Source organism: Apium graveolens, chromosome 8 (assembly GCF_009905375.1).
Source record: "Apium graveolens cultivar Ventura chromosome 8, ASM990537v1, whole genome shotgun sequence".
In the NCBI taxonomy this organism is placed as follows: Eukaryota; Viridiplantae; Streptophyta; class Magnoliopsida; order Apiales; family Apiaceae; genus Apium; species Apium graveolens.
The window spans coordinates 6,294,728-6,321,203 of record NC_133654.1 but is presented as its reverse complement, the minus strand read 5'-3'; the positions used below and the strand labels follow the sequence as shown (position 1 = coordinate 6,321,203).

Genomic DNA, 26,476 nt, shown 5'->3' with positions numbered 1-26,476 from the left:
CTAGTACTAATTTTAAAGTACTGGAGTACTTTAAAATAATAAACCGATGACGTCTAATTTTCGAAAAAAAATTAGTCAATTTGACCACCGAAAAGTCAAACACGACAACACGGAGGGAGTACATGCTAACACGAGTTACAGCATCAGCTTCAGTGCCTTCTACATTAACTTCAATTAATGATTTCTGGAATATCTTCAAAACATAGTAAGGCTCCACTATCTCATGAACACCTGCATCTTTGAATTTCAATGACACAAAGTGTCAGTGTTTTACAAACTATCATGTAAATGCTTCATCCATAATTTTTTGATTAAGCATGAGAGCTATAGAAGAATGTCCAAATTTATAAAACCTTTCTGATTCATATGATCTGAAGCAGTTACAAAGGTTAAACTTCTTTCAAAAGAGGATCCTACTTAAATATGGTATACCTCAACCCCATGAATCTACAGACAGTAAAGGTAGTTGAATATCATTTTCGCGACTTTCTGTAACAACATAAGTTGTGATACTGAGAAAGAACAGCTCTCTGTGCAGGCACAATGCTTCACTTTACTCTACCCAGAATTAACTGGACTTGTAGGCTGTAAGGTGATCATAAATACTGCTCATGCACCCTGGCTCGGTTTTCCTCCCACCACAGTCTCGCATGCATCTCCCCAAACTTTTCTCGGCTGAATAAGACATGTGAGTACAGTTCAAGATCCTTAGTTCGCGTTATAATCTATTCTGATAACACTAACGATTAAAAAATCACGTTATAATTGTGTAATTGTGGCGTCAAGATGATAAAAGGGCTAACCTGAATCTGACACGCCTAAGTTCCCTTGCACCACCAGCCAAGGCTCTGATTGTAATGTAAACACCTGGTTCATCCTGCTCAACCCATTCAGTGTCCAGATTACTGGCATTGCTGATAGATAACTCTCCAGATCCATCCACATCTCTTGATGAGCTAGTCCTTCCAGAAGCATCCATAGAGGATGTTTCTGTTTTTGTGGCGCTAATGCTTGAGAGTTTTGGTGTTGCATTAAGTCCACACGAGTCATTGTTATTGCGTGAATGCATAGAGTGGTGTTCGTAGGAATCTGAGGATGAGTACCCCATCCCCGTTGGAAATAAAGTGCGGGGAAGGCGTTCTTTATCTAAGGGTGGCGTGACAGGGCTGTCTTGAACAGATTCGATTTTTAAGGTCTGTCAAATAAAGAGAATCACATTACTGAAAAAGTATTATAACTTAAAGAACCTGTACAAAACACTCGTTAAGGTCATGATGATAAACAAGCTATGTACAAACGCAACATGTAATCAAATTCAAGGTAAAATATTTTGCTAGCTAAATCCGAAGCTCACCTGATCATCTTCAGATCTTGGAGGGGTTGGAAGAGGGAACGCTTGCTTGTTCAACTTCTGGACATTGTAAAGTTCGATTACTTTCTCACAGTTCTCTGCCCACCACTTTTGAGCTTGCCATTTGTTGAAAATTTCTCGACTAAAAAGGCAGATGATCACAAATCATAAGTCTAGTTCGGATCATAAAACTTAAATCAAGTTATAATGGGACAGTAATCACGAAAGTATACCTACTAAATGATAATACTACTTATTAACAAGCTAGTGCTGAAGGGACCAAACCCCATTAACATTAACTAGTCTTGCATTATTGAGTCCAATCATCCTCGACTAAACTAATGACCATACAAAAAGTTGAAACTGATCAACTCCTGAAGAAAGAACAAACTTCTCATATTTGAAGTGTTTTTAACAAGCTAAAAATGATCCTCCGTTTATGCAAATCTGTATATTGACATTGCTTAGAAGTATCAAACTCGTGGAAGAGGAAATTTGGGTCTCAGTTCAGTCATAAATACCGCGATTATATCATAACAACAATCACCTATCGAATTCTTTAAAAACTCAATTCAAGGCACCGGTCATCAGCTAATGCTAAAAAATCGCAACATGTTTAGAATTTCTCGACACTTTTGAAATATACTTAATCATCCCTGTAGAACAAGATGGTGAAAATCACAGTATCAGATGCTCTGTCTGTCCTGGTAAATAGGAAAGTAAAACATCTGTACTTGTTGTTACTAGTAAACTGACCAGAACTCATGTTCAGAGTTTGTCATCACTGAGCTATTTAAGCCACAAATATTGTTCAAATCTGTGCCTTGAAATGAAATGACTGAGAATAGTAACAATATGACAAATCTATGACAAGGCGTGTAATGATTTTTCAAAGGGAAAGCAAGAGCCAGCCCGACAAGACAAACACACACTCTGGAAAAGCCAATTCCAACACAATCAAACCAGGCCCGCTCACAAATTCTAAAATGTTTATGCATTTCGAAATAATTATACAAACCATTGTTGTTATTGAGAATTTGTGCAGCTAATTCACTTTTCTTTGCTTTATACAATAATTGTTACAGATTTTCTGCACTGGCTAGTCAATAGAATAGGATGATTTCCTGTTTAAGGTCAAATTTTACCAACTAAGATGTGAGTCTTCACCTTATATTTTATCATTAAGCACTATTAGAAACCAATGATGTTCCATTATGTTGAGGATTAACAACCCTACCTACAGCAAGAGAAACATAAAATAGTTGTTGGAAATACAAGGGGGCCGGAGACTCTCCTCGACCCCTCCCTCCGGTCTCTACTGGATACCAGTTACCAATATATAGGGTATGACTCAAACGAGAACTAGTTAGTTCCATACAATAACGTTTACCCAATACTATTCTCGACATTTAGGTACAACACAAACTTGATAGTTCACACAGTGCTTACAAATTTAACAAACGACAAATTGTGAAAATGAGAAACCAATTCTTAGTAAACATCTAGTATTGCTTGGGCTAGAAATCAAAGCACAATGGAAATGTCAAATATCACTAATGTTACTAATATAGTGAACCGAAAAGGGAATCCAAGAAAATATAAAAACAAACTAGACGAACCAGAAACACAAATTTATTAGTCTTGCTCCTCTGCAACCATTATTTTAAATGAGGCATAGTCTATGTAGTTAATTTGTGATTGTTTATAGTATAATCTGGCAAGTTGCATACCAATTAATCGAGATTTAACTGTATATACGAATTAAAAAAAATACCTGAATCGAATACGTTTAAGGTCATTACCGCCACGAGGAAGCGAGACAAAAGTAATAAGAACACCAGGCTCCACCTGAGCAACCCACTCCTTTGGCTCTTTTTCCTCCTCTAAAACCACCGTTTCTACTCGCCTTCCGCTAGTCGAAAACAATGTCGACGCTGGTGTCGATATTCCTTTTAGCCTTGCCTCCATTTCCTTCCCCCATACCCTGCCAGAGCTCGAATTCGAGCTCGTTGTTCGACTGTAAGACCACCGAATTTTCTCTGATCCCGACTTAGACTCCGTAAAACTTTTTTGAGGCTGAGTTTCTGGAGCTGTACATGGAGTGCAGCTCCTGTATGCACCTGATGCTTTCAGTGCCATTTCCCTTATCTAACACAACAACAAAATTGAAAAAACGAAATACCAATTTCGTTATAACAGTGTCAAAACCAGAATTATAAAAAATTGAGCGGAAATTAATCTAACACAACAACAAAATTAAGAAAACTATAACTATCGAAACAAAATACTACTTTCACTATAACAAACAAAATACTAATTTCGTTAAAACAGAGGCAGAACCAGAATTCTAAAATACAGAGCGGAAACTAATTAAATTTATTTTCGACAAAAACTTCTAACAAAAAATTTGCTAATATTAAAGAATGGCGATTTTTGAAATTCAGTCGGGACTGTGACAAGTACGGAATAAACATGAATTATACTAACACACACCTGAGAAGCAATTCTTTTGCTGGACAAATGTTTACTATTCGGATGAACAGGCGGGACTTTATCCGAAAACTTAAGCTGCATTTCACCAGCAACACTCTGATCACGATCATCATCACTACCAGACTGTTTCGAACGCGGCATGCACGTCAACATTTTCTGAGATCACCACACTGCAGTTAGACCTCTTCAACTGTGACCACATAGAGTAGGTATAATAAACATGTACAAAGACAGGAGTTTTTGTGTGAAGAAAATTAATATGACAGAATGGTGAAGATAATGAAGTTGCTTTAAAGAAGTTTTGAGTTCCTGAATTTAAGCCACACTGAGGAGATTCCTTTCCCTTGCTTTCTTCCTACCCTCATTAAACTACTAAAAGCCAACTTGTCTCTTTATTTTTTATCTTTGTTATAAATACTACTGTACTACTAGCATGGCATTGTATTTATAGTTTGTACTACTATGATGGACTTTAAGATCACATAGCAAAGGTATAAACTTTCAAAGTTCGTATGCATTTTTGTTTTGATGCAGTCATAGTCATAGTCATAGACTCATGGTGACCGTTTTAGTAGTGTACCTGACATGTTAATTTTAGGGGAAAAACGTATTCACTTATCCAGCTCGAACGTTAAAATGACATCTTGGTAATCTGACATGTCCGGTATGAGAGTCAAATTTTGGTTCAATATTTTGGATTAGCGTGATTTTTTTAATTTTTCATCATCGTTTGTATGTTTATGATCAACATTTCATCTATGAAAGTTGAAAGTTTGTCCACAATAATCGCTTGTTGACAGTCATCTATCCACTATAATTTTTCTCGGAAAACAAAAAAGTCCAAAGATGTGTGACCCATGCATTCACAAAAATGTTTTTATAAATATCAATCCTATTTACAGAAATTTATAACGGATAGATAGGTTGAACAATCGATTAACAGGAATCACGTTCATCTGTAGACTCTTGTAAAACTACAAAATATTGACATATTGTATATCACATTCATCTCTAGATTATAGTAAAACTATAAAATATTGACATATCTTATACAAAACCTCAACTTTTACCGCTAAGATAGGACCTGGTCGATGGTAAAATAATAAAGAAAGTGTTATATCTGTAGTAAAGAATTAGTTCAGTGTAGTTATATGGCATGATATACAAACAGATGTGCATGCAAATATGTACAAACAAAGCAACACGCCAAAATATAATGATAAATCTCTCTTTAATTTGTTCGTGCCATTGGATATAGAGATGCACAAAGATCCCGGACCTGAAAATCTGGCCCGACCTGATCCGGTCAAGCCCGGCCCGGTCAAAACCTGGCCCGATCCCGGTTCGGGTTTCGGGTCTCGACGGACCATATATTTTTAGGCAAAGTCCGGCCTGAATCAATAGTTATGTGATTAAAAAGAATCGAATCAATATGTGGTTAAAAAGAATTAAATCAGTTATGAAATCTTACTCTATAATTCTATTTTTACATTGTTTTACTTGATATAGAAATCTAACATATTAGTTTTATTTTTGTGAAATGAATTGTATCTCTATCTTATGAACCAATTATCTGTTCTTTAAATAATTTTATATTATATAATATTATATGATAATTATCTTATAATTAGCCTTTTCAATATAGTTTATTTAATATTACTTAATTATAGATAAAAATTAATTTACGAATTAAAAGTAAATAGATGTTATTAAACTTAATTTAATATTACTTAATAAAATCTAAATACAACCCATAAATTTGTTACTGTTAAAATATGTTTTTTAATTTAAAGTAAATAAACGTTGTGATGGATAGTAACAAATACAATCGTTAAATCAATAATTTTCTGTTTAAAAGTTAATAAATGTTACGAAAATCATTTGCTATTACTTAATTATTTTTAATATAATACTATAGAAAATAAAGTTTACCATCAATTCGTGTTAATAGTTTACTTTGTAGTTAGTAATTTTTCAAAATAAAAGTAAATATATGTTATTTTACTTAATTTAACGTAACTTAATAAATTTTTAATATAATTTACAAATCGTTCAAAAAATATTTTTATTTTATAAAATAAATAGACAATTGGATGAATACTAAATAAAAAGAAAATAAAATTTACAAAGATTAAAAGTCTATTTATATTAAAAACAAAGTTTATTGATAATAGAAGTCAACTTATGTCAGGTAAGTACCAAAATTCGGTATTTTGGTACTTTAGTACTTTTAGCACCAAATTATACATAGTTTCGTTTATTAATAAAGAGTATAGATTTGGATATCATTGTTATGATAACAATGATAAAACGTATTATTCTATAAACATGTTTATTTTTTGCCGAACTAAAATGTTTTCAACGAAATAATGTTTTCATAATATATTTCATGTAAACTAATATATTTTTACAATGATCTAGTTGCTAACATATGTATTATTCGGAATCTTTAATAATACTCGATCCGGTTTAAATTAGAAAAAAAACCCGGTCAAATCCGATCCGGCCCGAAAAAAACCCAGTTAGGCCCATTTGGAGGGCCCAAATGGGCTCTGACATTTTCGGAAAGCCCGACCCGGCGCAGTCAAAGTCCGAAATGCTCGGTCCGGTCAAAGCCCGGGCTTTTTAAGACCCGGTCAAAATCCGGCCCGGTGGACCTACAATGTTTTTAAGTGCAGGTGTATGGTTTGTGGACTGGGCCCAAATGTAATTCTTGAAATCATGGATATGATTCATTTTGTAACTTTCACATTGGGCCTCAAAGTTGGGATAACATGTTCTTATTTGAGGTCCATTCATTTTTAATATCAACAATCTATTACACAAACCAATGCTCTAAACATGGTAATCTATATCGTTTTGTAAATTGTTATCTCGATTTCGTGCATTGTACACTTAGAAACTTTAGAGCTTTTTCAAAGTAGAATTGTTGGCAACAAGTCAAATTTAACTATGAGTAATTTCAAATGGAAGCGCTAAAACTCAGGTTGAAGATAAGCAAATTTGAGGGTAGAATTGCTGATTCCTATAAGATGGTTACTGAAACATACTACTAGTATGACCAGACCACAAAAACCCCATGGAAGTTGATCATCCAATTGTAGATTTGTAGGACTCAACGTATTTTAAAACGGTATTTTGGTGAGGTTAGGCCCGATCCTATATTTGTAGGGACTCCACATATTTTAAAACAGTCTTCCGGTGGTGTGTCCATTCACACATAATAAGTACGAGTATCAGATTTATAATTTTTTTTGCATATATGAAACAATAATTAAAATAAGTTAAATTTATAATTTTCAGTATCGAGTACAACTTGAAAACCTATTTAAAAAACGCGGGCACTTGAGAACTTTAACCCATATATAGCGGTAATTCATATTTGTGATTAATTTATTTTCATATTCTTTCAATTCTTCAGTTTTTAATCGCTATTAAAAGATTTTGTTTTTCTTATAACAATTGTCAGTTTCCAACTTTCTTTGATTCTACTCTCAAATTCCATTTTAAAAAATTGTCTAAACTTTTCATTTTAAATTAAATTTAGCTGATACCTAAATCACTGATTTCTTTTCTCAGTCATTCATTACTAAGATAAAATTACTACTCCCTCCGTCCAAAATCATCATTCCGTTTTGACTTTTCGTACTGTTCATGATAAGTGATTGACTACTAATTTATGTATAATCTATAATATCAAATATAATCATGAGTAATCATTTTGTTGGATTCTTAATACAATAAAGTTTTTATATTTAATACTAACACAAAATTAAAGATATTAAAAATTAAAAATATGCATTGACAAATATATCCAAAGAAATGTTTTTACGGACAGAGGGAGTAGAATTGTATTAGAGAAAAGGCCAAAAAAGGGGAGTGGAGTACAGTACAAATTACAGGGAAACTGACAAGTGGGGTATCATTGGGTGTCGTGTTGTTTATTGGTAACACAAAAGGATCCAAACTCTACCCACTTGTTTTTTTTTTTTTTTTATCTTTAGTCTTTAGCCCAGGATCTAGCCTCTCTCCCCTCATATGTGCCAAACAGGTTTTAGCTAGCCTCTTTCAAGTCATGTCACCTCTGTCATTTATTTTGAACTTTATGTTATTACTTTAAGTTTATTTAAATTAAGAATTTTATTTTTTTGAAATAATTTACAATAATAAGATAAACACAATTTCTACTTTGTAACTTCTCTTTGTTTTGACTAGGTACTCTTTCTAATCATTTTTAGACACTCTTTTTTAATGACGTTCTTAATTCTAAATATTTCAAAAATTATCGGTGATAGTAAAATTTTATAATGAAAAAAATAATTACATTTAATTAAGAGTAATTGACAGTTTATAACTCATTTTTATTTTCATTTTTACGATTTGGGTATAAATTATTTTCTCTGTCAACATTCACCCCATAAAATTAATTTCGCTTTTATTTGCACCCCACTAACGACGACTTTCCATCCAAAATGACCATTAACTTTAACGGATGCGGGGGCATTTCAGTAAATTACTAATTAAAACATAAGAAAATAAGAGTAATTGACACTTTGTAACCCATTTATTTGAGCGTTTTTTCAATTCGGGTATATATTATGTTTCATTGCAAGTTGCACCTTTAACTTTAAATTTCGCTTTGTTTTGCACCCTTGAACGTATTTAGGGTCTCCAAGAACAAATCGTCGAATCCTTAGATTTCTCAGTCCAAACCAGCAAATAAATATATGAATCGATTGCAAATAACAAACAAAATCTATTTGTAATATCAAATTTAATAAAAAAATTCCGGAAATTAAACTCCCAATTCGAAATAAGAATCCTAGAATCGAGTTTAATTTTTATTTTAGAGGATACAGATCAACATATTAAATATTCGACCCAGGATTCGATCCAATAAAAAAATCCAATTATAAATAGAGCGAATATTTAATAGGCCGATCTATATTCGCTACAATAAAAAATTAAACTCCATATATGATTCTTATTTCGAATTGGGGGTTTGATTTTCGGGCATTTTTCACGAAATTTGATATTACAGATAACTTTTGCTTGTTATTCGCAAATGGGGCTGAGCATTTGGTCGGTTCGGTCCAAAACCGGACCGAACCGAATAGACTGAAAAAACGAATTATCAAATTTTCTTGGACCAAACTGGACCGAAATTGTATTATGGACCGGACCGAAATAATTCGGTTCGGTCCGGTTTTGGACTGAACGAACTGACTTTTTTAAAAAAAAAATTGTAATAAAAATTTCAAACTTAAAAATATGAACTCTAAAATATAATTAAAGTAAAGTGATATGTAGAGTTCTACCGGTGTATAAATATAATTACAAATTAAAAATTATGATTAAAAATTTTAAGATATATGTAAAATATATAATATAAAATATAGTATTTATGATTTGGTTTATTCGATCTATTCGGTCTGGACCGAATTTTTTTTAAAAGAACCGGACCGAGCCGATTTAATTTCGGTCTATTTGGTCCGGACCGAATCTAACAAATTTCAGAAAAATCATAACTGAACCGAACCGAATTAGTACGGTTCGGTTCGGTTTTTCGGTTTTGGTTCGGTTTTGCTTAGCCCTATTTTTAATCGATTCATGTATTTATTTGTTGGTTTAGACCGGGAAATCCAAGGATCCGGCGATTTGTTCTTGGAGACCATAAATTTTCGATTTTACCCCTGACATAAAAGTGGGTGCTAAATAAAGTGAAATTTAAAGTTAAAGGTGCAACTTGCGAGGAAATATAATATAGACCCGAATTGAAAAAACGCCCAAAAAAATGGGTTATAAAGTGCCGATTAATCTTCTTTTCTTCTGTTTTAATTAGTAATTTACTGAAATGCCCCCGATTCCGTTAAAGTTAACGGTCATCTTGGATGGAAAGTCGCCAGTGGGGTGCAAATAGAAACGAAATTAATTTTACGGGGTGCAAATTGACAGAGAAAATAACGTAGACCCAAATCGCAAAAATGAAAATAAAAGTAGGTTACAAAATGTCAATTACTCTTTAATTAAATCTACTATATTTTATACAATACTTACCTTATATACTTAATATTAATTGGTGTCACAATCTTAGCCACTTATATTACTCTTCTCATTAAATTATATTTTTTCTTAATTTTTATCAGAAATTCAATGTTTATAAATTAACAAAATAAAGAGAGTAACGAACATGAATTATTTTTTAAATGAGCAATTCAGATGAATAATAGGAGATAAAATTGTATCAATTGAATTATCTGGTTATTACACCCCAACTCATGTTGTATAAATTTATAGTAGAGGATATGAAATACATACAAATGGTATAGGGAATTTAGAGTATTTGCTATAAATAAACAAAAATGAAAGGCCAGGAATGAATGACTATAAATAGTGTAAAAGGAAAGCAAAGTTGAACTAGTATAAAACGTGTTGCAGGCCAAAAATTGATTCGTCGATAGTAAAGGGCGGCTGGCTTACGTGTGGGGTTTTTGGTGGGACCTATATCAATTACACACTACATTTAAAAAAATAAAAAGGTTACTCCTCATTATTTTTATTTTTTAAATTCAATTTAAAATACTTTAATCTCAATTTTAGAATAAAAATTCAGAACAAAAATTTATCAAGATTATAATAATTATCACTAATTTTGTTATTTTTCAAAATTGAAGAGCTCAATTATGAGTAAAAATTAAACAAATTTACTTAAAATATATTTGCTTTCCCCTTTTTTAAAACTCGGAAATAAGATATCAGTTTGATAACCCAGTTGAGACACGCTTTCAAATTCTATTATTTTAAATTCTTAGATTTGATTTTAAATGAAACGTTCAATGTAAAAGGTCATGATGACCAATTTTATGTAAAAGGTCACGATGATGGAATACTACGATACCAATTTATAAAATCGATCTAATTAGCGGAGAGGTGTGTAAATTGGTACATACATATTGTTATAAAAAGGGAAATGCTATTTCCAAATCATTTTTTTTGTTTCCAGAACTTCCAAAGTATGAAATGACAAATCTGCCCCTGCATATACAATAAAAAAAAGAAAAGAAAAATAATGTAGGGGTATTTTTATCTTTTAATACCTTTTGAGCTCTGGAAATAAAATTTTTGATCTGAAATTAACATTTCACATATATACTTTATAAATATTAATAATAATCATGTCAAAGGGCCTCTTTGGGCGCTAGGTAATAAGTAGCTTAGAGATTTATAAGTCATAAGCCCGTAAGTACTTATGGATGAGTGTTTGTCGACCGAATTTATAAGTTAAATTTATAACTTATAAGCTGATAAGTTAAATGTTACTAACGACGTACTTTTTCTCAACTTATTTTGATTTTTCACCTTTTTACCAATTTTTATTTTAAAAATATATGTTTGTAAATGTTATTTAAATTTGAAATTCACGAATTAAGAAAATTGTATTTAAAAATTATTTATTTTAGTTCATTCAAGTAAAAAAGTTTTAGACTTATCAGTAAATTATCCAAACAATTATATAACTTATAAGTTTTTATCTATATATCACTTATAAGTCAATTTTATATTTTAAGTCATAAGTTACTTATTTTAAAATTTCTCAAACGGACACAAAGTCTCACAACACTTGTGTCTAAGATTTTCGAACAATTAAAATTTTATTGTTTTATATAAACAGCTAATTTGTTTATGCCATAATTTCAAGAACCAATTTATGTAAAATATCTTAGACTTCAATTACTTTTACTAATATTTTACAAATTTGTAAATTCGGCTGATTTTAGTTAAATTTCATAATTTTCATCATGACCTGTGCGATAAATATATGATAACTTTACGGGAAACAAAACTAATAAAAAACAATCACTTATTCTCGTACATTATGTTAGGTCACACTTTCACTGTAGAGGGGGTGAATACAGTGTTTATTACAATCAAATCAAACTTCAAGAACTTATGTAACAGAAAACAAACTTTATTGAAACAATAAACTCTGTTACAATCTGGAACTGTTATCTCTCAGTGATGAACAAAATATCACGAGAGCTGCTAGGGTTACAGTAAATAATATTCTCGATAATGATAATACTTATAGTGTAAACTCTATGTCTGTGTTTATATACTACACAGTTACAAGATAATCGCTAATTGATATGGAATATAATTCTGCTTCCTAATATATATCAATCAGATATCTTCTATTTCAAGTATTCCATTCTTCACGGAATTTCTTCTTCATGCATATCTCTTCTTATGTTTATCTTGATCTTCTTAACTTCAATCAGCTACTGTCCTTATCTGATTGTTCTTCAGCACTTAAGTTCTGATATCTATCTCCTGATGCTTATCTCCTGATAACATAAGTACTGATATCCCTTAAGTTCTGACGTCCAGTATAAGTACTGATCAGTTAAGTACTGATTTGTTCTGTTCAAATAAGATCTGAAATCTAAACATAAAACATATTAGCCATGACATTATCAAATATATCTAACAATCTCCCCCAACTTGTAAATTAGCAAAATATACAAGTTTAACAGATATTTGATGATGTCAAAAATATTAAGTACAAATGCATGAGAAATAGACAAGATAACTACAACTTACAGTCCTTAAAGCTTTTACCAATTCAACTTCTGATAACAACTTTAGTCTGTATACACATCAGAATTTAAGTAGTTGTAGATCTTTGACTTGGCTTCATCATTTTCTGATCTCTCTGATGTCAGGAGTTGTTCTGAGATAATTCTTCAACAAACATTTCTCAGCATATCTGAGTTCATCAATCATCCTCCGTTTGACATCTTTAAGCTCTGCAGTATCTTCACCAGTTTGAAATATTGCAGCTCTGAGATCATTAATCTTTGCTTTTCTCAACTCCCGATCTAGTCTTATGACATAAGCTTTGTTAGACTCTAGATTGAATTCAAGCCCCTTAATACCAAGATATGTTCTGATCTGTGCAGTATTAGGCTTCATATCAACAATATCACCATTGTGATTTCTGTACTTTGGAACATATCTGCTGTCAGACTTAACAGAATAAAGCCTTTTCTGTCTCTGAATCTGTTCTTTCAAGTAGTTTGCAGCAGTCTCTGTTATTCTGTTATCCACTTGAAGTAAGAAAAGTACATGCTCCAATTCTTCAAAATACTTCAAAGGAATGGCATTTTGTCTTATATGATAAATCCTACCATCTGTCATGAAATACAACATGAGGTATTCTTTCAAGTAGGTATGGTAAACCATCTGTACAGATTCTAGTTGATTCAATCTCTCAGGAGTTGCTCCAATACCTGGTTCACTCAAGGAAGTTGGATCATCGGTAGTGTTGTGTACTCTTCTTTCATCAGCACTTCCCAATCCAGTTTTATCTCTAGCTTCCTTTCCAGTAACTACTCTTGCTTCAAAACCACTTGGAGTAGTCTTCAAAGATTGAGTCTGTTTTGCTTTAGTGAATCCTGGTAGGAGTGTTGTAGATTTATTTTCTGATATCAAGTTAACTTGAGCACTGTCAGAGGTTACTTGCTTCTTCTGAATATCAGAACTTACAATTTCTTGACTCTGAACAACTTGAGCCATGTCAGAGGTTGTTTTAAGAACTTTTCTTGAAGTCAGAGCAAGATCATCTTTTCCATCAGTAATTTCTTCTTCCTCAGGAGGTACATAAGGCTTGATAGGTTCACCAACCTTTTCTTTACCCTTGGATCTTGGATCTATCTGTGGTTGTGATCTAGCCAAAGTTTCTTCAGTATGTATCCTTTCTTTGATCACAATGCCTTTAGGTTTTGGAAGTAACTTTTTACCAGAAGCTTCAGATTTAGATGTGACTTTCTCTGATTTAAGTCTGGCTTCTTCTTCCTTTAAACTTTCCAAGTCCATCCCTGGATTTTCTTGAAGAAATAACTGTCTTGACATTTCCTCATCAAGATCTAGAAGTTCATCAGAACTTATCCTTTTACCAGCAGCAGAACTTATTCTTTTCCCAGTATCAGAACTTGTTCTGTGACTAGCTTGTCTTGATGTAAACCTTCTACCTTGACTATGACCACTACCCATTCCAGAGTTTCCTTGGTCATCTTTTCCATCATCCTTTCCTTGCAGTGACTTGTTGGTTTTGCATTTGGACTTAATTACCTTCTCCCCCTTTTTGGCATCAGCAGGTAATAAAAGAGAGATAAGTAGTTCCACTGAGGTCTGGATTTCAGTAAGTTGCGATTGCTGAGAAGCTTGATTTGTCAGAATTTGATCAATCTGAGCTTGTTGCTTCTCTTGAGTTTTCTCAATATAAGCAACCCTGTCAATGGTAGGTTGGAAGAACTTTTTCTTATCAATTTTCCAAACTTGTTCCTGTTTGATAAAGTTCTCCTGAATCTTGTGTAGCTCTGCATGAGTGTTGGAATGAAGACCTTGTAGATGTTTAGTGCTCAATGCAGTGACTCTAAGCTGGGTTTTAAAATCATCAGAATGTAACATTTCATCAGCTTTAGTCAAGTGCTCAGCAAGATGTAAAGCATTTGGAACACATGAAACTGAGTTCCATTCCTTAGTCCACTCCTGACCTGCAGGAGTTTCACTCCAAGGTACTGGTGCATCCCTGATAACAAACTCCTTTACCAGTTCAGACTTAGGAAGAGTCAGTGGAGGAGTATGTCCTGAAGGACCTGCTTCATCAGCATCTACAGTTGTAGCAGCCTCACCAGTATCTCCAACATTTGCAGCATCAGAACTTAGAGAATCAGTATCTTCTGATAAGACAACTGTGTGAGTAGCAATGGAGGCTTCAACATCCTCTAATTGCTGATCTGATACTAAGTTCTGATCAACAGCCATATCCTGATGCTCACCTAAAATCTGATCATCAGCATCTTGATGCAGAGAAGGTGTTAGTGATAACTCAGGAGTTTGAACAGCATCAGTAACAGGTGTTGTGGAAGGATTATTTGCTGTTGGAGCTTCTAAGAAAAGTATTTCAGGCACAACCAGGTTCTGAATATCAATTTCAGCACTTGTGCCTGGATCAACAAGAGACATAGAAGGTGAATTAGCCTTGTCAGATACAGGTTCCTGAGATGGAGTTGATGGAGAAGAAGTGACTGGAGCAAATTCCTTGTCTTGTGAGATCAGAGATTCCTGATCCCCTTCCTTAGTTGCTTCCTCCTCATCATCTGAAACTGGCCTTTGTGCCCTCTGTTTCTTGTACTTCCTTGTTGATTTGGATTCCTTGGGAGTTTCAGGAACGGTCATACGTCTAAGCCTCTTGAGAAGCCTAGAACCCCCAATTGCAGAATCCGTCTGAGAAGTTGCCTTCTCAGCTTCATTTACCACAGGTTCTGAAGAGGGAATCTGATCCTCAGAATCTGATTCATCTCTCAAAGTAATGCTTCTCTTCCACTTCAACATATGCGAGTACAAACTGAGACTGTTATTAAATTTCATTCAAAGATAAGCCAAGTAAAGGATTAGACTGAAAAATCAGAACTTAGACCTATACCAGAACTTAACAGTCATCAGAACATAATTTCTTAACTTGAAAAAGGAATGCTCATCTTAGTAAATACTCATACAAGTTCTTAGTTATGAACGTCAGAACTTAATCATCAGAACGTGTAACTAGAACTTGTCCTCAGAATTTGTGCAAAAATGACACAATGACTGTTTATCTAAAATAACATAGACCACCACAGAAATTTTCATCATTCAGATGGAGTGATTAGTGTGTGCATTAAGCTAAATAACAGACAAAGAGTAAAGTCTGATCTACTTCAGTACATCTTAGAAATAAGTCATAATTAAAATTTTGCTAAAGAGTTGTCATTATCCTGAAACCTACTGATAAATGAGTTCATGCATGAGTCCACCTCAACTGTTTTTGTGCTAATTTTATGCATCTTTAAAATTCTCTTTTACAGTGGCTTCTCAGTGTAAGTGAGTCACGACTGCTTATCAGAATTTATGCTTTTATCAGAGTATTTCTCCAGTAATCATAGAGTGTGAAAAGTCACCAAGAAAATATTTTGCTTTTCTAATGCATATTTACTTAATACCAGCAATGCACTTGGGTCGTCCCTTTCACATTTTTACTCTAGATCTCAAAGGAGTACCTGATTTTATTCTTTGATTTTTTTTTTTTTTATTATTAATAAGAGAGGTCTATCAGCACTTAGTACATTCAGCAGTTTACTAGTAGCAGAACTTAACAGATGAGTAGCATTATTCTAATTTGTGACTTAGTAATAAGATATACAAAGTAAACTTAACTAAGCTCAGTTATCAGAATTTGCTAGTGTCATAAGATTTCCACTGAAATAATTACTTCTTCCATGAAATCATTTGTTTATTGAAGATTACTAGATCAGTATCTAGCACAGTTATCCTCATAGGATTGAATAGTTACTGAAACAGACATATCACTTATCAGAGTTTAGAAACATATATCAGACAACAGTCAGTACTTAAAGACATTTATCAATTAATGCACAGAATATACAAAGAGATTAATTCTGTAAATACTGATCATAAAGTCTGATAACATAGAACAAGTTTAAGCAGATTTAGAGAAAGAACCTGAAATCATTCCAAGTTCATTTACCAATTTTGAAAAGGTAGCTTCACACAGTGGTTTTGTGAAGATATTCGCTACTTGTTGATCTGTGGGAACAAAATGCAATTCCACTGTACCTTCATCCACATGTTCCCTGATGAAATGGTACCTGATGCTGATGTGCTTTGTCATAGAGTGTTGAACTGGATTACCTGTCATAGCAATAGTACTTTGATTATCACAGTAAATAGGGATTTTGAAATATGTTAACCCATAATCCAGTAACTGATTCTTCATCCAGAGAATCTGTGCACAGCAGCTTCCTGCAGCAATATACTCTGCTTCTGCAGTTGATGTGGAAATTGACTTTTGTTTCTTGCTATACCAAGAAACCAACCTGCCTCCAAGAAATTGGCAGCTTCCACTTGTGCTTTTCCTGTCAATTTTGCAACCTGCAAAATCTGCATCTGAGTAACCTATTAATTTAAAATCTGATTCTCTAGGATACCATAATCCTAGATCAGCTGTTCCTTTAAGATACTTAAAGATTCTTTTTACAGCTGTTAAGTGAGGTTCTCTTGGATCTGCTTGAAATCTTGCACAAAGACAGGTAGCAAACATGATATCTGGTCTACTAGCAGTTAGATAGAGAAGTGAGCCAATCATACCTCTGTAATCAGTAATATCTACTGAATTACCAGTATCCTTATCCAGTTTTGTTGCAGTGGCCATGGGAGTGGATGCACTTGAACAGTCTTGCATTCCAAATTTCTTCAGCAAGTTTCTGGTGTACTTAGATTGACAAATAAAAGTTCCTTCTTCACTCTGTTTGACTTGAAGGCCCAGAAAATAACTGAGTTCTCCCATCATACTCATCTGATATCTTGACTGCATTAGTTTGGCAAACTTTTTGCAAAGTTTGTCATTTGGAGACCCAAAAATAATATCATCAACATAAATCTGGATCAAAAGTAAGTCCTTGCCATGGTTGAGATAGAACAGTGTTTTGTCAATAGTTCCTCTGTTGAATCCACTTTCAGGAAGAAACTGAGCGAAAGTCTCATACCATGCTCTAGGAGCTTGCTTAAGTCCATAAAGTGCTTTATCAAGCCTGTAGACATAATCTGGATGTTTGGAATCTACAAAGCCTGGAGGTTGTTCAACATATACTTCCTCTTCCAATTCTCCATTGAGAAAAGCACTTTTCACATCCATTTGAAAGACAGTAAACTTTTTGTGAGCAGCATAAGCCATGAATATCCTTATGGCTTCTAACCAAGCAACTGGAGCAAATGTTTCATCATAGTCAATTCCCTCCTGTTGAGAATATCCTTTTGCAACCAGCCTTGCCTTGTTCCTTACAATTATGCCATCACTGTCAGTTTTGTTTCTGAATACCCACTTTGTTCCAACAACCGATCTATTCTTGGGTCTTGGCACTAAGGTCCAAACTTTGTTTCTTTCAAATTCATTCAACTCTTCCTGCATTGCTTGCACCCAATCAGCATCTTGAAGAGCTTCTTCCATTTTCTTTGGCTCAGACTGAGAGAGAAAAGAATTGTAAAGACATTCATTCGAAGTACCTGTTCTAGTTCTGACACCTGCCTCAGGATTTCCAATTATCAAATCAGGTGTATGTGATTTTGTCCACTTCCTTGCAGATGGAAGATTTTCTCTAGAACTGGATGCTCCCCCATGATTCATGCTGTCTTCGGTTTCATTTTCTGATGCTCCCCCTGAAACTATGCTCTCTGAGTTGGATCCTTCAGTATTTAGATTTTCAGTACTTGGCTTATCAGAACTTGACGAATCAGAATTTGAAGAGCCAGATGTATGTTCTGATGCTTCTTGAGATGTGATAATATCTTGAGTATGCTCCCCCTGCATTGGTGCATCTTCCTTTGACGTAGTCACCACAGTTTCAATAACATCAGAGTTTAATCCATCAGAATTTACAGTATCAGGACTTAGACTGTCAGGACTTGAGGTATCAGAATATGAATCTTCATTTTCAAATCTCAGCTGATCATGATCAATGCAATCTTCAAGTCCAGTGATCTTCTTGTCATCAAAAGAGACATTGATAGATTCCATGACCACTTTTGTTCTCAAATTATAGACTCTGAAGGCTTTTGTAGAAAGTGGATATCCAACAAAGATTCCCTCATCAGCTTTTAGATCAAACTTGGATAGCTGTTCAGGATGAGTCTTGAGAACAAAACACTTACGCCCAAATACATGAAAGTATTTGAGATTTGGCTTCTTGTTCTTCACCATCTCATATGGTGTTTTTCCATGCTTGTTAATGAGTGTTGCATTTTGAGTAAAATAAGCAGTCTGCACAGCTTCAGCCCAGAAATAGGTTGGAAGCTTTGCTTCTTCAAGCATTGTTCGTGCAGCTTCAATGAGAGTTCTATTCTTCCTTTCAACAACTCCATTTTGCTGTGGAGTTCCAGGAGCAGAAAATTCCTGCTTTATTACATGATTTTTGCAGAACTCTTCCATTATCAGATTCTTGAATTCAGTGCCATTATCACTCCTCAAAATTTTCACAGAATCTTTGATCAATTTATCCAGATGTTTGACATGATCAATCAGGATAGATGCAGTTTCACTTTTTGTGTGCAAGAAATACACCCATGTGTATCTGGTGAACTCATCTACTATGACCAACGCATATTTCTTCTTTGCAATAGACATAACATTTACTGGACCAAATAGATCAACATGAAGCAGATAATAAGGCTCAAGAATTGATGATTCAGTCTTGCTCTTGAACGAAAATTTTCTTTGTTTAGCCTTCTGACATGAGTCACAAAGACCATCAGGAACAAATACTGATTTTGGCAGTCCTCTCACAAGATCTTTCTTGATCAGTTCATTTATCTTGTTGAAGTTTAAATGAGAGAGTTTCTTGTGCCAATTCCAGCTTTCTTCAGTTGAGGCTCTACTTACTAAACAGATTGCAGAACCATCAGAACTTGTTGAAAGCTTAGCTTCATAAATGTTACCACGCCTGAATCCCTTCAGAACAATTTTTTCTTTAGATTTACTAACTATTTCACAATGTTCTGCAAAGAAATCAACATGATAACCTCTGTCACAGATTTGACTTATACTCAGTAAGTTGTGTTTAAGTCCTGAGACCAGAGCTACATCTTTAATGATGACATTCCCAAGATTGATATTGCCATATCCCAAAGTTTTTCCAATGTTGCCATCTCCATAAGAAACACTTGGGCCAGCTTTCTCCACAAAGTCTGATAGCAGGGCCTTATTTCCAGTCATATGTCCTGAACATCCACTGTCCAGAACTAAAATATTTTTCCTGTTGCCCTGCAATCAAAAAGACCACTAATTATTAGTTTTAAGGACCCAGACTTGCTTGGATCCTTTGGCCTTTTTAGGTTTGTTAACATTTGCAGTGGATTTAGCATCAGATTTTATGTTAACAGTTTTCTTATCAGAACTTATACTACCAGACTTTGAATCAGAACTTATACTAGAAGGAACAACAGAAACTTTCTTTAAAGAAGGTTTTATTTGATAATAATCATAGTACAAACTATGATATTCCTTACAAGTATAAATGGAATGCCATAAACTACCACAATGAAAACAAGGATTTTGTGGTTTGTATCTAACGGACTGACTCTTAACTCCTGATTTTGAAGATAAGGAGTTAATATTCTTATTTTTCCTGCAAAAAGAAGCCAGATGGTTAGAACTTCCACAGTTATGACACGCTTTTCCTAGGAGCATCAGGAACAGATTTATAGTTATTGCTTTTATTCACACCTTCCTTTCCATTCCTGTTTTTCCTAGGTGATTTTACCTTGTTTGCATTCTTAACATCTTTCAGCTTATGCTTAAGCTGCTTCTTTGTCATTAAGCCTATGTTAACTTCAGCTGTCTTTTCCTGTTTTAGTTTGTCAGAAGCTAATTCCTTTTTAACTTCTGATTTCTCATTTTCAGATTTTTCAGTTACAAACTTAACAGGTTTTAACTTCAGCTTTTGCTTATCAACAGGCTTAATTTCTACAGTTCCTTTTTCATTTTTATTTTCTCCATAACCTAAGCCCTCTTTCCAGTTTCCACTGCTTAGCAAATTTTGAGTTGTTTTGCCAGAGTTAGTCCAAGTTCTGATAATCTCTCTCTCCTTTTCTAACTCAGTTTTTAGAGATTCATTCATTTTTAGCACTTCATCCCTAACATAAAAAGCATCATCTCTATCCTGCTGAGTTTGATGGAACATGACTAACTCTTTTTCTAAGAAATCATTTCTTTTCCTAAAAGCAAGATTTTCAGAAGTTAATCTTTCACATGTTAAAGTTTGATCTCTATAACTAACAAACATGGTTTTAAGATATCTTCTCAACTCATTAATATCATCAGTATGAAAAGCATAAGTAGTCTGAGGTACCTTTGTTTCAGCAGCTTCAGAACTGCTCTCAGAACTTGATTTATCAGCATTTGCCATCAATGCATAGTTCTCCTCACTTTCAGAGTCTGAGGTGTCTGTCCAGCTTTTCTGCTTTGTGACAAGAGCTTTGCCTTTGTCACTCTTGGTCTTCTTGCAATCAGGAGATATGTGGCCTTTCTCACCACAATTATAACATTTAACATTAGCGTAATCTCCTCTGTCAGACTTTCCTCCTCTTCCTTCAGATCTTCTGAAATTCTTCTTATCAGAACTTATGCCTTTCCTGGAAAACTTCTTTCCCTTCCTGAACTTCCTGTATGCAATCTTTGTGATTCCTTTCACCATAAGAGCACACAGCTTCATCATCTCCTCATCAGCATCAGTTTCAGGCAAGCTTTCAGAATCTGAGTCATCATCACTCTCAGAACTTGATGACTCAGTATCAGACTTTATGATAAGAGCTTTACCCTTGTCTTTCTTTGAGGAAGGTGGTTTGGGGGATTCCTCTTCAGCCTTGAGAGCAACTGTCCTTGACTTTCCTCCTTTCCTCTTGCTTCTTTGTTCCATCTCAAGTTCATGAGTCTTGAGCATTCCATAGATTTCATCAAGAGTTGTTTCATCAAGATTGTAGTTGTCTCTTATTGTTGTTGCCTTCAAATCCCAACATTCAGGAAGAGCTAACAGGAATTTAAGGTTTGTATCTTCAAGATCATACTCCTTATTAACCAATGACAAGTCATTCAAGAGTTTGACAAATCTATCATATACATCAGTCAATGACTCATTAGTCCTAGAGTCAAAGTGTTCATACTCTTGAGTGAGTATTGTCTTCCTGTTCTTCTTAACTGTTTCAGTTCCTTGACACCTTGTCTCCAGTGCATCCCATATCTCCTTAGCAGTCTTGCAGTTGATTACCCTGTTTGACATTACATTATCAATGGCACTATGCAATAAGTGTCGTACCTTGGCATCCTTAGCAATAGATGCTATATCTTCAGCAGTGTAATCACTCTTTTCCTTTGGTACGGTCTTTGCTGCTTCACCTGCAACTACAACAGCGAGCTTGGTAGGTTTGTGAGGCCCTTCCTTGATTCTATCAAGGTATTCTGGATCTGTTGCTTCCAGAAACATGGTCATCCTTACCTTCCATATGGGATATTCAGATGGTCTCAATATGGGAACTCTGATAGTCTCATATCGACTCTGAGTTGATGTCTTTGATGATTCCTCAGTTTTGGTAGGCTTAATTGGAGTTTCTGTGTCAGACATGATTGTGTTTGGATCTTTAACTGTATGTGTGTTAACAGAAGGCTCTGATACCACTTGTTAGGTCACACTTTCACTGTAGAGGGGGTGAATACAGTGTTTATTACAATCAAATCAAACTTCAAGAACTTATGTAACAGAAAACAAACTTTATTGAAATAATAAACTCTGTTACAATCTGGAACTGTTATCTCTCAGTGATGAACAAAATATCACGAGAGCTGCTAGGGTTACAGTAAATAATATTCTCGATAATGATAACACTTATAGTGTAAACCCTATGTCTGTGTTTATATACTACACAGTTACAAGATAATCGCTAATTGATATGGAATATAATTCTGCTTCCTAATATATATCAATCAGATATCTTCTATTCCAAGTATTCCATTCTTCACGGAATTCCTTCTTCATGCATATCTCTTCTTATGTTTATCTTGATCTTCTTAACTTCAATCAGCTACTGTCCTTATCTGATCGTTCTTCAGCACTTAAGTTCTGATATCTATCTCCTGATGCTTATCTCCTGATAACATAAGTACTGATATCCCTTAAGTTCTGACGTCCAGTATAAGTACTGATCAGTTAAGTACTGATTTGTTCTGTTCAAATAAGATCTGAAATCTAAACATAAAACATATTAGCCATGACATTATCAAATATATCTAACACATTACATGATCAAAAATTTCCCATAATATATACTCCTTCCGTCCCATTAGATTGTTTACGTTACTTTTCGACACGCTTTTCAATACTCATTTAAAGTATAGTTTCATAATATTTTTTAACTTTTTTTTAAATAAAAGTTTTATGTTTAAACTTGTATTCAAAAAAAAATTTGAAAATACATTATGTAACTATACTTTATACTTTATAAATTTTTCAAATATGTGCGTAAGAGCATCTCCAAGGGCAACTATTTGTTAGCAATAATATCTACCTGACAAGTGTTTTTTTAAAAATATACCTAATGTGTAAAAAAAAACTACTTCAAGGGAGACACCTATTAGGTATAATTTTAGATACCGATAAATAAGCACGCTACATCTGTTGAACGAGAGCCCATCATCTATATCAATGCCACGTCACTTTCCCTCTAAAATGATCTCTCCCGCTGCTTATTTTCCCGCTGGTATACACTCTCCCGCTACAAAACTCACCCACTTCCGCTATAAAATCTGGTATGTTATTATTTAATTAGGTTTTGGTTTTAGAGTTGGGCGGAGTTTTATAAAAAATGGAAGGATCGTTTGTATCTCTGTTGAATGAAGGTTATGAATTTGATGATATGGTATTTTCTCAACCATCCGTTCAATTCCAATCTTAGTCCCAATCCCAATCCCATACCAAACTTCAACAAAAAGCTGCAAAACAAAAAAAGGGAAAAAGATCTAAGAACTTCTTAATTGAAGAGGACATGTTGCTGGTTTCTGCTTGGCTGAACGTAAGTATGGATCCGGTACAAGGTAATAATCAGACACATACTTGTTATTGGAATCGAATTTGGAATTATTTTAATGAGAATAAGGACGGGATTGCAAGTGATCAGAGTGCTAATTCCTTGTGTAATCGGTGGTGCACAATCAATGAAAAAGTGGCTAAATTCATTGGATTTCATAATCAAATATGCGGTCGAAATCAGAGTGGATTATCTGAGCAAGATAAGGTATTATTCAACCTTGGTATCTAAAATTTGATTATGATATGCATATATTTAGTTGGTATATATGTGGTAAGAGCCTAATATTCTTAGTGTTCTATTCAGTAATAATAATTTTGCTGATAAATGAGTTTATACATGTAAGTTTAAATTATATCCATCTTATCATCAATGTATAGCTTTTGGTTGAATGTTAGTATACTTTCAGTTGTAAAGGCAGCAGATCAGAATTGTTGTGTATGTGTTTTGCAGTTTTTAGGTATACTGCTTTTTTATGCTTTTAACTTCAGGCAATAACAAAATTGTGCTAGAAAAATAAATTTGGTTTTTGTGTTTCAACATGGGCACATGATAATACTGTGTAGAGGGTGCAGGGGAATAAGGCATGACTTTTTGGTAGTGAGCAGAAGAGATGGTTGATAAGTGTTTGTAATGAGGGTCTGCTTTCTTCTATAATTTCTTGTAATTATATTTATCTACATCTTTATATTAAATCTTATGTGTTACCGATGTTAGCATAGTATTCATAATCATATTTAGATTTTGAAAATTGGAAATTGGTGAAGTCTTTTGTTTCCTTGGACACTAGGATATAATTACAACCATTATATTATTAGCATCCACAAAGTTGTGTTGCCAGTTACATATTTAATTTTCATGTATGATTTTGTTTTTTAACTCCTATATTAAACTATTGTTAAGCTGTATTCATCCTTAAAACCTATTAGCCAAACAGCCTAATTACTTTCCTTGGGGCTGCATTGAACTTGAAAGACTAGGCATGAACTCCAGAGTAAACAAGTTATAAGTGACCTTTTTTGCTTCAATTTTAATCTTAACCTGATAGTATATTCATTAGATGGCTGATGAGTAAAGAACAATCTGTTTGGCCATATTCATTAGATGGTTCATCTCATACAGTCTTTTTAATTTCCGACAATAATGCAAGTAGACCAAGCAATAGAAATGTATGAAAAAGTGTTAAAAGATAAATTTGTGTTCATACGTCACTGGAATGCGTTACGATTCTCACCAAAATATCAAGCTGGTTTGGCAAAGAAAAATAAATCAGCCAGGGACAAAGATGTATCTTCACAGTCTAGTCAAAATCCTAACAGCCTGGAATCCGATGAAAGAATGGAACGTCCCATTGGACGAAAAACTGCAAAGAAGTTTAAAAAAGCTACAAACGAAGCCATGGATGAAGAGAGCCTGGAACTTCTAAAAACAATGCATAAAGATGCATTGGTCATTGCTTCTTCAAGAAGTGAATCTGTTAACATCAGCTTGCAATTGCAAAAGGAAATGATGCAGTTACAGAAGGAGGAGTTACAACTTCGTTTAGCAAAAGAGGATCGGGAAAAACAAAAGGAAGAGCGGGAGAGGCATATTTACGAAGCGTCTATTATGGCAATGGACTAGTAAAATGCTACCTGATCAAGAAAAATATTTTGATGCCCTCAAAGCTAGGATCATGAGAAATATTGCATAATTTTTTTTTGTTTACTTTGAATTTAATTCATGGCAATCATGTACCTGACTTTGATTTGCTTATTCATGTACTTGAATGATTTTCTTATTTTATTTTGTATAAGACATGTGTCACTACTAGTTGCACTTGTTTTAGTTGAATTTTTGTGATTAAATCTAATCAAGTAGCAGGCTCCAGGAGTTGAATCCCAAATTAGAAGCATATATACACAAAAGTCTCTTCCTATACACAGAAGTCTCTTCCTCCTAACCAAGTTGGTGAAATCTGGGTTCGAGGACCTAATATGATGCAAGGTACACTACTGTTATCTTGAATTTACTGGTTTTGATCGTTTTTACAACATTGATAAGGATATTTGAATGTTAGTATATATGAGTAGAACTTTCTCCTGCAGACTTGGTAGAATTTTTGACAGAAAATGTAGGATTTTTGATAGAAAAGAAGTCAAATATGCGGTGTCCGTTTATAGGAGGTAATCTGGTATCTTGAAAGAGTACATGTGGCATCTCGATCAAGTGCAGTGCTCGTTGAATATTAAGAAAAGAGAATATATTTGACAACAAGTTAGGAATGATGCTACACTAACTTTTTTATAGCACCATATTTCTCTTTCCCAGAGAATGATGTTACACTAACTTTATGAATGAAAAGTAATATTATTGAAAAAATATGTAGGAATATGGTGTTCTTAGTTTCTGGTGTTCTTAGTTTCTTATGTCTTATGTGTCATTTTTGTTCACCATTTAATGCTTCTTTTACCTGAGAAACTATCTGCTAAATTTGCTAAAACTTGAGTTAAAAGATCATCTTAGATCAGATTCTAAATTGAGAAGCTGTATTCAAGTATTGCTAGTAGCAGTCTCAATAATTATTGATTGTTGCTTGCTAAAAAGGGTAACAAACTGGAATGCTTTGCTAAATCTTCTTTTCAAATTATTACCATTGATAAAAATTTATTCTCAGAATCTCAGTTACTAAAATATTTTACATGAGTTCAGCTCTTAAATCAACAACGGAGAGAATTATATATATAAACACGTAAACAACTCTGCGTAGTAAACTTTATGAAATGAATTTTAATAAAAGGATACGGAGGTAACACGTTTCCCTATTTCGTGACCCAAATTATAGGGCTTGGAACAGTTTGCAGTGTGATTTTTCATGTATTTGTTTATCCCCATCAAGTTATCATTGTCCAAGTTACCTTAACAATATCAATTTTTTTAATCAGTTCTCATATTCTCGCATAT

General features: G+C 33.8%; 1 protein-coding gene across 2 annotated transcripts; it reads right to left on the bottom strand.

Annotated features, from left to right (window-relative positions):
- Positions 1 to 119: 119 nt before the first annotated feature.
- Positions 120 to 4,201, bottom strand: LOC141676919 (protein Brevis radix-like 4). Of its 2 annotated transcripts, XR_012557226.1 has the most exons (6): positions 3,845 to 4,201; positions 3,126 to 3,499; positions 1,355 to 1,493; positions 804 to 1,195; positions 433 to 675; positions 120 to 237 (listed from the first exon to the last, which is right to left on the bottom strand). XR_012557226.1 is itself a non-coding variant. In XM_074482639.1 (5 exons), exons 1-5 carry the CDS (start codon positions 3,995 to 3,997, stop codon positions 597 to 599), a joined length of 1,137 nt encoding a protein of 378 aa, XP_074338740.1. In that variant the 5' UTR covers positions 3,998 to 4,201; the 3' UTR covers positions 244 to 596. The 2 variants fall into 2 exon arrangements, 1 of the variants encoding a protein (XP_074338740.1); XM_074482639.1 differs by lacking the exon at positions 120 to 237 and having other exon boundaries at positions 244 to 675.
- Between the last annotated feature and the right edge of the window lie 22,275 nt (positions 4,202 to 26,476).